This window comes from Pantherophis guttatus, chromosome 17 (genome assembly GCF_059756535.1).
Source record: "Pantherophis guttatus breed Tessera chromosome 17, ASM5975653v1, whole genome shotgun sequence".
Classification (NCBI taxonomy): Eukaryota; Metazoa; Chordata; class Lepidosauria; order Squamata; family Colubridae; genus Pantherophis; species Pantherophis guttatus.
The window spans coordinates 2785001-2803282 of record NC_142079.1 but is presented as its reverse complement, the minus strand read 5'-3'; the positions used below and the strand labels follow the sequence as shown (position 1 = coordinate 2803282).

Genomic DNA, 18282 nt, shown 5'->3' with positions numbered 1-18282 from the left:
AAGGGAGGGGAGGGAGAGGGGAGGGAGAGAGGAAGGGAGGGGAGAGGGGAAAGAGAGAAAGAGTAGGGAGAGAGCGAGGAAGGGAGAGGAGGAAGAGGGGGAGAGAGGAGGGAGAGAGGAATGGAGGGGAGGGATGGAGAGAGGGGAGGGAGGGGAGGGGAGAAAGAGAGAGGGGAGGGAGAGAGGGGGGGAGAGAGAGGAAGGGAGGGGAGAGGGAGAGGGGAGGAAGAGAGAGAGGATAGAGAGAGGAAGGGAGGGGAGGGAGAGGGGAGGGAGAGAGAGGAAGGGAGGGGAGAGGGGAAAGAGAGAAAGAGTAGGGAGAGAGCGAGGAAGGGAGAGGAGGAAGAGGGGGAGAGAGGAGGGAGAGAGGAATGGAGGGGAGGGATGGAGAGAGGGGAGGGAGGGGAGGGGAGAAAGAGAGAGGGGAGGGAGAGAGGGGGGGAGAGAGGGAGGGGAAGAGGGAGAGGGGAGGAGAGAGTGGGAGGGAGAGAGAGAGAGAGATTGCTAAATTTGTCAAGTGAACATGACTTACAGCCACAATTGATCCCAAAATCGCTGTCGCTAAATGAGACAGTTGTTGTTAAGTGAGGCTTGCCCCCCCTTTTACGACCTCCCTTGCCACGCTTGCTAAGTGAATCCCTGCCCTTTGTTAAAAGTTAGGACTTGCTTGTCCGGAGGTCGTCAAAGGGGATTCGAGCGACCGCCCCTCACCCCCCCCACTCACCCCAGGATCGTGCGACCGTCATAAATACGACTCGGTTTGCCGAGCGTCTGAATTTCGATCACGCGGCCACGGGGGAACGCTGCAGCGGTCATAAGGGTGAAAAAAAACTGGGTCGTAAGTTATTTTTGTCAGCTCCGTTGTGACTTTGAGGAGTCGCTCCATTTCGGTCGCGGATTAGATCAGCCGTTGGTGGTATATCATGTTTTGGCAGCTCCCGTTGTTCGAAGTGGTTTTTCCACCGTCGGCTGATTTTGCACAATGAATAACAGAACAACAGCAGAGTCGGAAGGGACCTCGGAGGTCTTCTAGTCCAACCCCCTGCTCAGGCAAGAGACCCTATCCCCTTTCAGACAAATGACTGTCCAGTCTCTTCTTAAAAACGTCCAGTGATGGAGCACTCACAATTTCTGGTGGCAAGGGGTTCCACTGGTTAACTGTCCTGACTGTTAGGACGTTTCTCCTTAATTCCAGGTTGCTTCTCTCCTCGATTAGTTTCCATCCATTCTTTCTTGTCCTGCCCTCAGGGGCTTTGGAAAATAAATTGACCCCCTACTCTTTGTGGCAGCCCCTCAAATACTGGAACCACGCTATCATGTCACCCCATCCCAGTCCAGTGGTGGAATTCAATTTATTTTTCTACTGGTTCTGTGGGCATGGCTTGGTGAGCGTGGCAGGGGAAGGTTACTGCAAAATCCCCATTCCCTCCCCACTCCTGGGGGAAGGATATTGCGAAATCTCCATTCCCACCCTACCTCAGGGGAAGGATACTGCAACATCTCCATTCCCTCCCCACTCCAGGGGAAGGATACTGCAAAATCTCCATTCCCTCCCCACTCCAGAGGAAGGCTATTGCAAAATCTCCATTCCCTTCCCACTCCTGGGTGAAGGCTATTGCAAAATCTCCATTCCCTCCCCACTCCAGGGGAAGGATACTGCAAAATCTCCATTCCCTCCCCACTCCAGGGGAAGGATACTGCAAAATCCCCATTCCCTCCCCACTCCTGGGGGAAGGATACTGCAAAATCTCCATTCCCACCGCACTCCAGGGGAAGGATACTACAAAATCCCCATTCCCTCCCCACTCCTGGGGGAAGGATACTGCAAAATCTCCATTCCCTCCCCACTCCAGGTGAAGGATACTACAAAATCTCCATTCCCTCCCCACTCCAGGGGAAGGATACTGCAAAATCCCCATTCCCTCCCCACTCCAGGGGAAGAATACTGCAAAATCCCCATTCCCTCCCCACTCCAGGGGAAGGATACTGCAAAATCCCCATTCCCTCCCCACTCCTGGGGGAAGGATACTGCAAAATCTCCATTCCCTCCCCACTCCAGGGGAAGGATACTGCAACATCTCCATTCCCACCCCACTCCTGGGTGAAGGATACTGCAAAATCCCCATTCCCTCCCCACTCCTAGGGGAAGGATATTGCAAAATCTCCATTCCCACCCCACTCTGGGGCCAGCCAGAGGTGGTATTTGCCAGTTCTCCGAACTACTCAAAATTTCCGCTACCGGTTCGTCAGAACCTGTCAGAACCTGCTGGATTTCACCCCTGCCCTAGTCCTTCTTTTCATGGAACTACCCAATTCCAGCAACCGTTCTTTCTACGTTTTCGTCTCCGGTCCCCTAATGATCTTGGTTGCTCTTCTTTGCAACAGCCATACTCAAAAAAATGCTTTCTGTTTGTGACGGCTGTTCCCAGAATCGCTCCGTCAGGTTCTGCTTTGCGCAAAAAAGCACAGTTGCAGGCCGGGTGAGTTAAATGCTGGGGTTGCATTTGCCGTCATTGTTAAATTAATCCCTGCGGTGAAGTCAACCACGGGATTGTTAAAACCAGTCCGGCTTCTCCCTTTGACTTTGGCTGGTGGGAAGCAGACCGGGAAGGTCACAAGTCCGGGATCGTGTGACCTCCTGGTTGCCGCATCCGTCGTAAATATATCAGTTGCCGAGCAGCCGAATTTTGATCCTACGATTGTGAAGATGCCCTTAACGGCTGTAATGCTTTTCCCCGGTATTATCGTAACTTTGAACTCTCAATAAACAATGGGTCCTAAATAGGCGACGACCCATTGATAACAACCATTGAAAGCAATCTCTATTACGGTTGTAAATTGAGGATTGCCTGTATCACCCTGTTCTGACGCAGATCTCCAAACACGAGAAACCCTCTGACGTGAACTCAAAAGATTCCTTTATTAGGAGCACCGGCAACCCCGGCAAAAAGTTTCTCTCGCAGGCTTATAAATCCGTACAGCTGGAAGATGAATAGTTGTCTGTCACATCTATTCATTTCCACCCTCTGCCTTTTATCCCCAGAGCTAGGGTGGGGATAGTAGCAGCGTTAGCTGTTCTGTCCCGAGGACCGGCCCATAGATTTCCCCTGCTCTCCTCTCCTCTGCCTTCTGTGCATTTGAGCGTCAGGCACTGGACCCAGCTGTTCCTCCTCCTCCTCATCAGCCACCTCCAGACCTGGGGGCTGTTGACGCTCCATCTGAGGTCTGACGGACAGCCCAGTCTCCGCCACTGTCTCTCTTTCTGACAGCTCCATTCCGTCTTCCTCCTTGGAGGTCTCAGGTTGGCATGATGCCAACCCTGACTCCCACCCCTCCTCCTCCTCCTCCTCTGAATCGGCTGCTGGAAGGGCCGTTAGCTGAGAGGCCACAACACACCTATTTATGAATGTTCAGACCTGTTTATTTATTTATTTGGTAAGCTTATATAGTTGCCAATCTCAGCCAGGTGTTTCTGCCTAGCGACAAAGTTAAAAAAAAAAAAAAAGAGTGCAGCAAATAATGGAAAAACGTAACAATAAAAAACATTAAAAGCAGCAAAACCCTTAAAACATTGAAATATACATTTGCCGGAGAGCACATTTCCACCCCACAATAAGTTTTAAATGTGTTTCTTGGAGATGCTTCAATAATGGCTCAGATTTTCTGGAAGTTGAATGGCCTGTGAATTCGATAAATTACGACGATGAGCAAATTTGCTGGAAAACAGTATTTAAAAAAAGTTGCAAAAAGCGAAGGCATATCCTTTTCTTTTGCTTACTTAAAGCAAAAGCAGAAGGGCATACATGCCCACAAAATGAAAATGCTCTTTGAAATCACATGCTTCGTGTCAGACTTTGATGCTATCTCATAATAAATGAATTTCCAAACTGCCAATCTTTAAGGAAATCTTCTCTTTAATTGAGCACAGCAACCGGATCATGACTCGATGCGGACAAGACTGACCTTTTGCCCCCCAATCCCTCCCTTTCTGATCCCCAATTCTCTGCTTCTCATTGGCTATCTTCCAAGTCACTCCACTGACTTCTTGTCTCATCATTTCACAGGAATGTCTCCCACCTCCTCATTTCCACGACGACCGGGCTTCAAAGGGATTTAGCAGGCAAAAGTTCAGGGCTTATCCCTCTCCTCTCTATGCCAGCGGTGAGACGCTGACACTTCGTAGGACAAATATGTGCCACGCTCTTTCTCTTAGTTGTTGGTTTCCATTTCTGGATGTGGCTTCCTATTTTTTTGCCCTGTCGGATTTCCTGGATCGTTTAATCCGATGGAACGCGGCAGCTCCAATCTTATTTTGTAGCTTTGTTCTAAAATCCATTTTATGTAATAAGTGCATTTTTTAAAAAAAATGCTAAACAGCTGTGCAGCGATTCCCTTAGCCAATGTGGCAAGAAAGGTCATCAGGTGGGGGGGGGATTCATTTAACAACGAGGGGGGATTTCACTTAACAACGAGGTTCAACTGCGACCGTAAATCGAGGACGTCCTGTGGTTTATCATTCCCAGAATTCAGACCGTTTATTGGATTTACCAGTCGTGCCGAGCATCGGACGCTAAAATCTGCAAAACGAAACTATAGGGCAGGTTTCTGCAAAAGGAAACCATCATCTGCAAAATCCGTATAACCATTTTTAAGGTGGGTGGACTTCAACTCCCATGGTTCCAGGGGAAAAAAAAAACCCATTCCCTTGTAGTTCTGATGACATTACTTAGCTCAGAGAGCACCAAGGACCTGTCATTTGAGGGATTCCCAATTTTGGGGGGAATCAGGAATTTGGGGAATGTGCCCCCAAGTGCCCCCACATGGAGCAGCCCATTCCCCAAAACAGAAATTAGAAGAGAAAGCCAACGGATGAAATTGCTCCCCAAAAGGAGACTCCCCCGTCTCCCCCATTCCTTTCTCCTTTTTCTGGGCTTTGCAAAGCATTTTTTAAACTTGCAAGGGGGTCTCTCTGGGGCACGGAGGCATTACGGGGCATAAGGATCATGGTCCTCTAGGTCGTCGCTCAGCTTTTGCAACAAAGAGCGCTTCTCGGCCGATGTTTTTAGAAACAGAAATCCTGAAAAGACGAACAAAAGAGGCTTTGACTGTTTCCGGTCGCTTTTAATGCTCCATTGTGAGTCCGTTGTGAATACTGTTGTCAGCATTCATTCTTTTCTCCAATCTCAAATTGGAGGCCGATACACCCTCTTGATAGCAGCTTGATGCGGTTCGGAAAAACCCTTTTTAAAAATCGTGTGAGCTTTCTTGATTTCCCACCCCGCTCCTTTTTTTTAAAAAAATAAATTAATTAATTAACTGCAAAAAAATCCCCTTTTTCGGAAGGGATTGGCTTCCAAAGAATTCTCTTCCAGTTGTCTATTGATTCACAGGCCTTGTCCATCCGACATTTTAAACTGGGTTTTGTGGTTTTGTACGGCTTGAGCTTAGCTACGGAGAGATTTTATCTTCCATAAAATCTCTCTGTAGCCCTGGGGGACATCATCACCCCTACCGTGTTTCCCCCAAAAATAAGACCGGGTCTTATATTAATTTTGGCTCCAAAAGACACATTAGGGCTTATTTTCTGGTTAGGTCTTATTTTGGGGGGAAATACGGTACTTAAATGCACCCATCTGGCTGACAATCTTAACTGGGGTTTATTTTGGGAGTAGGGCTTATATTACAAGCATCCTGAAAACTCATGCTAAGACTTATTTTCCGGTTGGGTCTTATTTTCGGGGAAACAGGGTAGAAGATAGATACCAGGTTTCTCCGAAAATAAGACCGGGTCTTGTATTAATTTTTGCTCCAAAAGATGCATTAGGGCTTATTTTCTGGTTAGGTCAGGGGTCACCAACCTGCTGCTCTGGAGCCGCATGTGGCTCTTTCTCTGCTGTGGCTCCGTCACTCAAAATATGCATCACAACCGCCAATGTGCGACACCCGCTGGCAAGCAATTTATTGAGCTTTTCAACCTCCGGTAGGCCAACCATGTAAAAATCCAAGAAAAGAAAAGTTTCAGAAGAAAACCAAACATTTAATTCGACTACATATGCTAGTTTTGTGGCCGCTCAAGAAATAGTCAGGCATGGGAAGGGTTTTGTGGCTCCCGGTGTTTTTTTTTCTGTGGGAAACGGGTCCAAATGGCTCTTTGAGTGTTTAAGGTTGTAGACCCCTGGATTAGGTCTTATTTTAGGGGGAAATACGGTACTAAATGCATCCATCTGGCTGACAATCTTAACTGGGGCTTATTTTGAAGGTAGGGTTTATATTACGAGCATCCTGAAAACTCATGCTAGGATTTATTTTCTGGTTGGGTCTTATTATCGGGGAAACAGTAGTAGACAACAGAAAGAAATTGATTTCATAGCAATTTGAGGAGTGTTTTTTTTTCATGGCGTCCCATGCCGAGCAAAAATAGGATAATGAACCAAAAAGCGGAGAGATACCATTCTCACATCTTTTCCACCCAAAGACGATCCATTATTGGGACTATTGCAAAAGTGGCCTTCGAGAACAGTCCGAATTGACTTAAAAAGGCCTTTCTTATTGGAAAACTCTAAACCGATCGATAGTTTTTCTTGTAGCACAGGGAGTTTGTTAATTGAAGGAAGCCGTCACTTGGCAAGACGCTAAATTGCCCAAACTTACTCCTTGATTAAACCCTTTGCAGCAGCAGGAGAAGGAGAGATGGGAAGGGATCCATGCAGAGCAACAAGTAAAAGATATAGTTTCCCAACTTTGGCAAAGAGTTTGGACTGCAAGTCCCAGAATGAGCCCAGGGTCGGCTGAGGGATTCTGGGGATTGAAGTCCACGCATCTTCTACTGGCCAAGGTTGAAATAGCTGAGCTAAGAGCTGTTGATGGGAGGTGTAGCATGCCAGCCGTCTGGTAAACTCGCAAGATTTAAGAGCCGCGGTGGTGCAGTGGTTAGAATGCAGGACTGCAGGCTACTTCTGCCGACTGCCGGCAGTTCGGCAGTTCGAATCTCACCAGGCGCAAGGTTGACTCAGCCTTCCGTCCTTCCGAGGTGGGTAAAATGAGGACCCAGATTGTTGGGGGCAAGAGGCTGACTCTGTAAAGTGCTTAGAGAGGGCTGGAAAGCACTGTGAAAGCGGTATATAAGTCTAAGTGCTATTGCCCTTCCTCCCTCCCTCCCTCCCTCCCTCCTGTGGTGGAACAGTGGTTAGAATGCAAAATTGCAGGCTAATTCTGCCCATTGCCAGCAGTTCGATTCTGACTGGCTCAAGGTTGACTCAGCCTTCCGTCCTTCCAAGGTGGGTAAAATGAGGACCCAGATTGTTGGGAGACAAGAGGCTGACTCTGTAAATTGCTTAGAGGGGGCTGGAAAGCACTGTGAAAGCGGTATATAAGTCTAAGTGCTATTGCCCTTCCTTCCTTCCTTCCTTCCTTCCTTCCTTCCTTCCTTCCTTCCTTCCTTCCTTCCTTCCCTCCCTCCCTCCCTCCCTCCTGTGGTGGAACAGTTGTTAGAATGCTGGATTGCAGGCTAATTCTGCCCACAGCCAGGAGTTTGATCCTGACCAGTTCAAGGTTGACTCAGTCGAGCCGCGGTGGTGCAGTGGTTAGAGTGCAGGACTGCAGGCTACTTCTGCCGACTGCCGGCAGTTCGGCAGTTCGAATCTCACCAGGCGCAAGGTTGACTCAGCCTTCCGTCCTTCCGAGGTGGGTAAAATGAGGACCCAGTTTGTTGGGGGGGCAAGAGCCTGACTCTGTAAACCGCTTAGAGAGGGCTGTAAAACACCGTGAAGTGGTATTTCTAGATCCCAGTTTGGAAAAAAGATTTTCCCCATGCAATAGCCTGAAAAAAAAAACCCTTTGTATCTGGCTGCGAAAAGTATAATTGGGAGGGTTGTACCTTCCAATATTAACTTCCCCCAAGAGCCTCATACTGTTTCTTTGATAACTTTTGCAGGACTCAAGCGGAAATGGCTCACACCTGCCGGGGAACCATCAACCTGTCCATGGCTCACATCGATACGGAGGATTCTTGCAATATCGTCCTTTCTAACGGCGGAAGGACCTACCACTTGAAAGCGAGCTGTGAAGTGGAACGGCAACGGTGGGTCACGGCCCTGGAGCTGGCCAAAACCAGGGCCATCCGAATCAGGAGCAACCAATCAGGTAGATGTTACATTTCCCTTCTTTGGAAGAGCTTTATAGCTCGCGCTGCCTTAAGAAAGTTCAAAACTTTCTTAAGGATCCATCTCATCCTGGGCACCCCCTTTTTTTTTTTTGAACTATTACCATCTGGCAGCCGGTACAGGACAATAAGAACAGAGGACAAATAGGCTGAAGAACAGCTTCTATCCCAGAGCAGTAACTATATATTGAATTCTTCTGTATAGTGCAATATTAATGCAATATCAGGGGTTTTCAATTCAATTGCATAGAATGTGAAGGAGGGGTGTATTTGCGTTTTTATTTTTATAGTTCTAACGTATACTGAAGATGGCATTTAATTTCGTTGTACGAGGTGCAGTGACAGCTGTCTCAGGAATTCTGGGAGTTGAAGTTGTTCTGTACCACACACGCACCCCCACATACGGCCCGGAGTTAATAAGCCACACGACAAAACTCTTTGAAGATAAAGCTGGCAGCAACCCAGTGGCTAGCTGCCAATTCAGACTTTACTCACACAAAACAAAGATTAGACTGCAAGCATTCCGATAAAACAGGCAGAGTTTTCAACAATACAAGGATTAATCCAAATGCAGTCCGATAAAGCAGGCAAAGTCCAGTAACGCAGAGATCATGGATTATTTCCAGTTTTTGCTCGTCACAAACTGAACCGGCCACCACACCCACATTTATACCCTGGGGGGTGTGGTCCAGTGACTCAGCTAATCTCTGGCACGCCTTCCCCTCTGCTGTGCACGCTTCTCCCTGCGCCTCTGGCGAGGGTCCAGCCAGCACTTATCTCCTTCATCGCTGTCCACCTGTGGCTGCGGGGACGTGCTTGGCTCTGAGCCTATCGTTTGGCCTTCGGTGTCCTCCGGAGGCATTGCCAGAGAGGAGGGTCCTGGAGAGGGAGGCCTTGCCAACTCCTCTCCCTCACTCTCAGAGTCTGCATCTGTCGATAGCCCAGGCTCAGGCAACGGAGCCACAACAGAAGTCCACAGGTTGTAAAAGGGCCACATTTGCCCACCCCTGCCATAGAGAGTTAGTGATTTTATTCTGTAGCTTTCACTCTCTGGTTTTTTTTTGTTTTTTTTTGACTGACGAGTGTCCCCTATGCGGCAACTCCTGTAAACCATTTTAAACTCATTTGCAAAGTAAGCTGTTGTTTAAATCAGCGTCCGTCCCGTCCGTCCCACACCATTCCCCACTTCGAATCTCTGATCTTTGGAAGGAAGTAAAATCCCATTGTTATTTGTTTGTCTTTGTGTAGTGTAGATCAAGGGTCTCTCCAACCTTGGCCACTTGAAGGCTCGTGGACTCCAACTCCCAGAATTCCTCAGCCAGCAAAGCTTCACTTAAAGCTGGCTGAGGAACTCTGGGAGTTGGAGTCCACAAAAGTCTTAAAAGTTGCCAAGGTTGGAGACTCCTGGCGTTGATCAGCATCTTGGTAGCCACAGGGTGGAGCTGTTGTGTTTGTGAGAATACAAAGATTTGTGTGTTTGTGTGTGTTTTGAGTACTTTTATCTGCCGATGTCATAATTTCTGGCAGCCCCTGTTCTGAACCATTTTAATTTCTGGGAGGGAGGGGGGAATGTTTCATCAGAAGGGGGCAAAAGCACATCCCCTTTAAGGCATCTCCAAAAATAATTCTCTACAAGAAGAATCCCAGGTAGTTGTTTGTTTAGGTTCATGTTAGCCATGGAAAAACTCCAATCAATCAATCAATCAATCAATCAATCAATCAATCAGAATAGAACTGGAAGGGATCTTGGAGGCCTTTTAGTCCAACGTCCCCTGCTTAAGCAGGAGACCCCATACCATTCCAGACAAGTGACTGTCCCGGTGTCTCCTTAAAAGCCTCCAGCGACGGAGCGCCCATAACTTCTGGTGGCCAGCTGTTCCACTGGTTCATTGTCCTGACTGTTAGGAAGTTTCTCCTCAATTCCAGGTTGCTTCTCTCCTTGAGTAGTTTCCATCCGTTGCTTCTTGTCCTGCCTTCTGGTGCTTTGGAAAATAAGTTGGCCCCTTCTTCTTTGGGGCAGCCCCTCAAATACTGGGATACTGCTATTATGTCACCCCGTCCTTCTTTCCTTCCTTCCTCTCCTTCTTTTTTTCTTTCCCTCTCTCTCTCTCCCTTCCTTCCTTCCTCTTCTTTCCTTCTTCCTTCCTTCCTTCCTTCCTTTCTCTCCCTTCTTTCCTTCCTTCCTTTCTCTCCCTTCCTTCCTTTCTTTCTTCCTCTCTTCCTTCCTTCCTTTCTTCCTCCCTTCCTCCCTTTTCCTCCCTTCCTCCCTCCCTCCCTCCCTCCCTCCCTTCCTTTCTTTCTTTCTCTCCCTTCCTTCCTTCCTCCCTCCCTCCCTCCCTCCCTCCCTTCCTTTCTTCCTTTCTTTTTCTTTCTTCCTTTTCTTTCTTCCTTCCTTTCTTTCTTCATCCATCCATCCAACAAGCCCGTTGAATGACCTTGCAGTCAGTCCTAGGAACCCCGCTGAGCAGAGAGGCAGTCGATTTTTGTTTAATCCGCATCCTTGTTCTTTGAGCAAGAGGCCGTCACTAACTGGAGCGCAGAACACAGGATGCCCTGCTGAGCAGTAGCAGCAGGAAAGATGTTAATGAGAGCCGTCACACAGATAAAAACCTTGGGTGTTCCCTCCTGGGTCTCTCTCTCTCTCCCCTCCCCAAGTGAGGCTGCTTTTGCCTCGTTCACAGCCTTAATGTGGCTTCTTGATTTTAGAATAGGATAGGATAGGACAGGAATAGGAAATAGGAATAGAATTAGAATAGGATAAGGATAAGGATAAGGATAGGGATAGGATAATAATAATAATAAGGAGAAGGAGAAGGAGAAGGAGAAGGAGAAGAAGAAGAAGAAGAAGAAGAAGAAGAAGAAGAAGAAGAAGAAGAAGAAGAAGAAGAAGAAGAAGAAGAAGAAGAAGAAGAAGAATCTTATTATAAGTAACAAGAAGCAATGGATGGAAACTAATCAACGAGAGAAGCAATTTAGAACTAAGGAGGAATTTCCTGACAGTGAGAACAATTAATCGGTGGAACTCCTTGCCTCCAGAAGTTGTGAATGCTTCAACACTGGAAGTTTTTAAGATGTTGGATAACCTTTTGTCTGAAGTGGTTGTAGGGTTTCCTGCTAAGCAGGGGGTTGGACTAGAAGACCTCCAAGGTCCCTTCCAACTCTGTTATTCTATATAAATGTTTTTCTATCTTAAGAAGGTACTGGGTTGATCCCTAGGACGCCGGCAGCAACCCGTATCAACCATTATCACCAGTCAATGGTATTTGTGATGCATTTTTGAATGTTCAGTTGACTGAGTTTCATGTCTAATGAATAAAGTAAATAATAATAATAATAATAATAGTAAGGAGTATTGACTAATCCTAAAGCAGCAAAGGATAATAGATCATTACTGTTCATTCGGTGACTTTTGACTTCCTCTGAGTGATATTGAGCAGGCGTGAAACTGAAAAAGGGCAGGATTTTACCCTGTATTCGCTTCAGCTGAATTGCCAAGGGATTTTTTTTTTTAATTTGATTTATATGCCGCCCTTCTCCGAAGACTCAGGGCGGCTTACAATGCGCTAAGCAATAGCCTTCATCCTTTTGTATATTTTATACAAAGTCAGCTTATTGCCCCCACAAACCGGGTCCTCATTTTACCTACCTTAGAAAGGACGGAAGGCTGAGTCAACCTTGAGCCTTGGCGAGATTCGAACATGCAATAATTGCAGGCAGCTGTGTTAATAACAGGGTGCTTAAACCACTGTACTATCAAGGCTCAAGGCTCTTTTTAATGTAACCCCCCTCATATTATGCAGCTAGTAGATATTTTTATAATGTGTTGGTAATAATTAACCCGTTGCTGTCGATGGAGGTCAGTTTCCGCTCCCGATTTGCTAACTCAAGCGCCGTTGCTGAATTGGCAGAGTACAATATTAGATTTCAGACTCCTGGGATCCTACCTAGCACAACCTCTCCGAATTGTTCTGTGAAAAGGCAGGTGAGAAAACAGGAAGGTTTCTAAATCCCGGGTCCGTTGGCGTTTATTTTAGTTTTATTCGCATGCTGATTCATGTACAAAGGCGTGAGAATTTAAAAAAAAAAAAAAACACCCTTATTTGCTGGTAACGTAGCTATCAACGATGACTTTGGGAAAATGGGATGCATTCTTGACATCAAAGGCAAACCACACCCAGCTTCCTATGCTGGTCTGTTGACTGATATGATTCTCTGCTGGTCTGCTTTTCTTTGCAGGTTTCAATTAAAACGGTACCCGATGTGATGAATTGGTAATGATGCAGATGGAATTATTATAATAACGAAGCGTTATGGGTGTGGTTTCCTTCCTGGATTCTTTCTTTCTTTCTTTCTTTCTTTCTTTCTTTCTTTCTTTCTTTCTTTCTTTCTTTCTTTCTTTCCTTCCTTCCTTCCTTCCTTCCTCCCTCCCTCCCTCCCTCCCTCCCTCCCTCCCCTTTCCTTCCTTCTTTCCTTCCTTCTTTCTCTTTCTTTCTTTCTTTCTCTCTCTCTCTCTTTTCCTTCCTTCCTTCCTTCCTTCTTTCTTTCTTTCTTTCTCTTTCTTTCTTTCTTTCTCTTCCTTTCTTTTTTCTTCCTTTCTTTCTTTCCTTCCTTCCTTCCTTCTTTCTCTTTCTTTCTTTCTCTCTCTTTCCTTCCTTCCTTCCTTCCTTCTTTCTTTCTTTCTTTCTCTTCCTTTCTTTTTTCTTTCTTTCCTTCCTCCCTCCCTCCCTCCCTCCCCTTTCCTTCCTTCTTTCTCTTTCTTTCTTTCTCTCTCTCTCTCTTTCCTTCCTTCCTTCCTTCCTTCTTTCTTTCTCTTTCTTTCTCTTCCTTTCTTTTTTCTTTCTTTCTTTCTTTCCTTCCTTCTTTCTCTTTCTTTCTCTCTCTTTCTTTCTTTCCTTCCTTCTTTCTCTTTCTTTCTTTCTCTCTCTTTCTTTCTTTCCTTCCTTCCTTCTTTCTTCCTTTCTCTTTCTTTCTTTCTTTCTCTTCCTTCTTTCCTTCCTTCCTTCCTGAGGGCTGCCTTTCTAAGGATTTGAATGTGATGCAAAAATCATATTTTTTAAAAAAAAATAATAACAATAGTATTTTTCCCCTGGGGGGAAGAAAAAAAATCACCCTTAGATGAGTGTCCTAATAAAAGGTATCATCTTATTTAGGTATCTGTAAACGGAGAGCGTGCAGGCAGAAAAGCCCATTTAAGGGTTAGGTACACTTTTAACATCGTGGGGGACATTATTATTTTTTTTTTTTTTAAAAAATTTATTTCAAAAAAATAAATAAATCCCCCTGAAAAAATGAAGGGATGGTCAGGTTAGTTCCTTCGCCGGTGGGGCTCTCCGGGGAGCTCGGCCACGCGTGGGGCTTCCTAGGAGCGGTGGCGGTGGCGCTGCTTCCACGGAGAGCAGGTGGGGGGGGGTGGGAGTGGCAGCGGAGCCCGGCTGGGGAGTCATCCGGCCACTGTCCGTGGTGCTGATCAGCTGGCTGCCACTGCCGCTCCTCCTTGGCCTTTCCAAGCCAGCTGAGAGGAATCGGGGCGCCGTGCAGACCCCTAAACCCAGAGCCGCCTTTCTACCTGGACCTGTCAGCCCACGGAAGGCATTCCAGTAAGAGGAGGAGGGGAAGAGGGAGGAGAGGGAGGAGGGAGGGAGGAAGGAGGAAGAGGAGGGGGAGAGAGGAGGAAGAGGAAAAGACAAAGGAGGAGGAGGAGGAGAGGGAGGAGGAGGAAGGCAAAAGAGGAGGAGGAGGAAGAGGGAGAAGGCAAAGGAGGGGGAGGAAGAGGAGGAGAGGGAGGAGGAGGAAGGAAGAGGGGGAGAGAGGAGGAAGAGGAAAAGACGAGGAGGAAGGAGGAAGAGGAGGACAAGGCGGAGGAGAAAGGAGGAGGGAGAGGAGGAAGAGAAAACGGCAGAGGAGGAGGAGGAAGGCAGAGGAAGAGGAGGAGAAGGCAAAGCAGGAGGAGGAAGGAAGAGGAGGGGGAAGAGAGAGGAAGAGGAAGGCGGAGGAGAAGGAGACCTGTAACTCCAGGTTGTATCTGGAAGCGTGGGAAGAGCTGCCCTTTTCTCACTGGCTACTTGAGGCAGGAATGGCGCGGGTGAGTAGGGGCGTTTTATGGAGGAGGAGGTCTCCTTTGGTGGCTTGGCAAAGGGTCTCCCCGGAAGACAGAACAAAAGAGAGCGGGATTCTCCCACTCTTCCTTCCCTTCCCTCCCCCCCACCCCTTCTTCCCTCCCCCTCCCCTTCGTCCTGCTTTCTAAGTGGAGCAAGCACAGGGCACCCATCTGTTGGGCACAGAGGGGGTGGGGATGGGTCAGCTCGGCTTTGACAGGCGAGATTCAGCAGAAATGCAGCTCTCTCCCTCCCTCCCCCTCCCTCCCTCTCTCTCCCTCCCTCCCCCTCCCTCCCTCTTTCTCTCTCTTTCTCTCTCTCCCTCCCTCCCTCTCTCTCTCTCTTTCTCTCTCTCCCTCCCTCCCTCTCTTTCTCTCTCTCCCTCCCTCTCCCTCCCTCCCTCCCTCTCTCTCTCTCTCTCTCTCTCTCTCCCCCCCCCCGCGGCTCAGATTTTGCATTCCAGGCTTAAACGCACCCCTATCGTGCCCTCCCCTCTCCCTCCCCCTTTACCACGTGCTTTTTTGCCACCCCAAAATGGAGAGGAGGCTAATGATTTTTACGACTCCTAGCTGCTTTGAGATGCTTTTCCGTGTAAAGACTTTCGTTTTAAAAAAATAAAATAAAAACAGAAGCAGCTCCCGATCTCTCGGACCAGGGTGGGGCTGTGCAAAGTTTGGCTTTCCTGGGGCGGGGGACGGGCATTTAAGTTGCACTATCCTGCATAGACCCTCACCTCTCTCTCTCTCTCTCTCTCTCTCTCTCTCTCTCTCTCTCTCTCTCTTTTTCTCTCTCTCTTTCTCTCTCTCCCCCCTTCCCACCAAAGGGATAATCCACCCTTCTCCTCCGCTGCCTCCCTGCTCAACCTGGGCTTGCGCCTCTGAGTAAGCATTTACTCCCCGCCAATCAGGGAAGCTGGACTGGACAGCCCAACCCCCTCCCTCCTTCCCTCCCTCCCCCCCCCTTCTGCCACCCCTGTCCTGCCTTAACCTCATGGGCCACCTCTGCTTACGGCCCCATCACAGCGAGGTCTCCATCACCTGGCAAGGTCAGGAGGACTTCTCAGCTCAGAAGGTGGGCTGAGGGGCTGGGCTGGGGCTGGGGCTGGGGGCTCAGCGGACGGCTTTCCCCGAAAGGAACGGTGGCTACGAAGCAGGTGGGGAGGGGGAGGGAAGGAGAAGGCCCCACCCAGGGCTGTAGAGAAGCAATCCTTCACGAGGATTTGCCCGTCGCTCATTGTCCCTGAATGTCCTTCCCTTTAAAAAGGAGATTTGCTTTCAAATCCCCGAGCTCGGGATCAATTTAGCCCAGAGGTTAGCTTTTCCTGGAGAAGGAAGGAAGGAAGGAAGGGGAAAATTCTCTTTTTTTAAGAGCTGGAGAGGATAGGTGGTCTCTCTCCGGCTCTAATTGTCGAACTGTTTCTGGACCTCGTGAAAAGGAAAGGAGCCAATTGTCACCCGGGCGGCTTTTTGCTTTGCTGGACCGCTGTGGAAGGTATCGGTATGTGCATCCCTTGTACGCTTGTTCCAAAGTGGTGCCTTTGGGAAGCTCCAAAAAGTAGGACTGATGGCGATGGGCAGGATTGTAAAAAACAAGAGATGCAAACTCTCCTTTTGCCCCCCAAAAGGGGAGAAATGCTACGTTTATTTTTTATTTTATTTTGAATTTGTATACCGCCCTTCTCCCTGAGGACTCAGGGCGGTGAACAGCCAAATAAAAACATCAAATGCAAATATTAAAATACAGTTAAATATATATATATATATAGATTTGGCCCCATTAATTAAAACGATAAACAAAACAAAACAATTAAAAACCCTTAAAAAGAATTAGGCCAGCCCGGCTTGTTATGTTAAGGTAGTGCAAAGAAAGGCGCTGACCCTATTTTGAATTTATTTCGGGATGTTCGTATTTTAGAACTCTTGAAAGATTTGCGATTGGAGTTGGGAGTTGGGTATTTGGAGAGCTGATGTAGATTTTATGGTAGTCCTTTCCCAAATAATGGGATTCTTGCTCTTATTAGGGAGTGATGGTTGTTTTTTTTCCCCCCTGAATCAGTATTAACTCCAGCGGCTTCTAAAAGTTAAATAAACCGGGCTTGGGAAGTAAATGATACCATTTTCTGTAAATGTAAATGTAATTTGCTGGCATATTGGAGGCCATTTGCTGTTTCCCCCCTTGAGAAATATCAAAGAAAGGATTTGATTCTCTTCGGCTGTTGTTTTCAAGAGATGAATGGATACGGAAATCTAGCAAATTGATTGCACGTACCCGTAATACAAATGTAACTTGATATTATTTACAAAAACTGAAGACACCGTTGTCATCTTCTAAATTTCTTTCTTTTCTTTTCTTTTTTAAAACTACAGCGAGGTGCTTTGAAACACTGTTTTGGGGATTTGAAGCAGTTATCAATATCTTCCATAGTTTTAAAAAGTTTTTTTTTCCCCCCAGTTTATTTCACTATGAAATACCGATGGCTTTGGAAGTGTCTGTCATATATTTAAGAGTGTTAAAATTTATCTGGATGATGTGCATTAATTATTTTTTTTAATTTTGTCTTATGGAGAGGAGCCTTGCAATGCATGTATCGTATCTTCCACGCTTGGATATTTACAAATCCTGAAATGTACCTTGTTTCCCCCAAAATAAAAAATCCCGTAATAATAAGCCCAATCGGGCTTTTGAGCGCATGGCAACACGATGTCAAAAAGGTTAGCCATCACTGGTGTAGGGCTGGACTAGAAGACCTCCAAGGTCCCTTCCAGCTTTCTATTCTCTTCTAAGTTCTAATGGCTGCGCGAAACGGGAAATGGGAGATAAGGCCTAATGAGTGTAAGTAAGCAATAAAAGGCAATAATTGAACATAATATTGGGCGGTGATTTCATTTATATCCGCTTGCTGTGACAGAACAAGGGGGTGCCACAGATATCCCATTTCGGTTAATATTTAAACAAAGCTGCAAGGTTATCCTCAGCTCTGTATGCCTGGGCTTTTATTAGTATTTATTCAGAACGAACATGCATATTGATGATTTTATAATTAGTGCCTGAATGAGCCCCAGATGACTGCACGGGGAGGAGGGATGCTATCTATTCTTTAATTAGGTTTTCCTTCTGTTGGCTTTGCTCCTCTCTGCAGACAGGCTGAGAAGACAAACCTTTCGGTTAGAGAGAGGCTTGGGAAGCTGACGTTTGCAGAGTTGTGCCCCTGCCTCTTGAGGTTAGGACAAGAAGCAACGGGTGGAAACTCATCAAGGAGGGAAGCAACTTAGAACTAAGGAGGAATTTCCTGACAGTGAGAACAATGAACCAGTGGGACAATTTGCTTCCAGAAGTTGTGAATGCTCCAACACTGGAAAATTTTAAGAAGAGGTTTAGTTTAGTTTAGTTTAGTTTATTAGATTTGTATACCGCCCTACTCCCGAAGGACTCAGGGCGGTGAACAGCCATGAAATAAAACATATCAATACAAAATTTAAAATAGAAATAAAACAAGTTAGATAAATTTGGCTGAACCATATTTAAAACCCCAATAATTTAAAACCAAATTTAAAATTCCCATTTAAAAGAGGAGAAGTTTAGGTCAGGCCGGCTTGCTGGAATAGGAACGTCTTCAGCGTGCGACGGAAGGTACGCAGATCCGGAATCCTCCGTATCTCGGGGGGGAGCTCGTTCCAGATAGTAGGTGCCCCCACAGAGAAGGCTCTCCCCCTGGGGGCCGCCAGTCGACATTGTTTGGCCGACGGCACCCGGAGGAGCCCCTCTCTATGGGAGCGTACTGGTCGGTGGGAGGCTATTGGTGGTAGCAGGCGGTCCCGTAGATAACCAGGTCCTGAGCCATGGAGCGCTCTAAAGGTGATGACCAAAACCTTGAAGCGCACTCGGAAGACCACCGGGAGCCAGTGCAGCTCGCGCAGGAGAGGCGTTACATGGGAGCGCCACGTCGCTCCCATCACCACCCGCGCGGCCGCACTCTGCGCCAGTTGGAGCCTCCGAGTGCTCCTCAAGGGGAGCCCCATGTAGAGA

The 18282-nt window shown here is 47.3% G+C and overlaps 1 protein-coding gene across 7 annotated transcripts in view; it reads left to right on the top strand.

The window, feature by feature from the left end:
- Positions 1 to 18282, top strand: part of OSBP2 (oxysterol binding protein 2) — a 57692-nt gene that overhangs the window by 5772 nt on the left and 33638 nt on the right. For 2 of the 7 annotated variants that reach the window (XR_015730287.1, XM_087880417.1), the window contains exon 2: positions 7934 to 8142. Coding sequence is in view for 2 of the 7 variants with exons in the window: in XM_087880417.1 (XP_087736543.1) it covers positions 7934 to 8142 (209 nt within the window). In the remaining 5 variants the exon portion in view is untranslated. Of the gene's footprint in view, positions 1 to 7933; positions 8143 to 14134; positions 14244 to 15240; positions 15328 to 15645; positions 15754 to 18282 lie in introns of those variants that run through there. The other 5 variants (XM_087880422.1, XM_087880419.1, XM_087880425.1 and 2 more) reach the window with 5 other exon arrangements.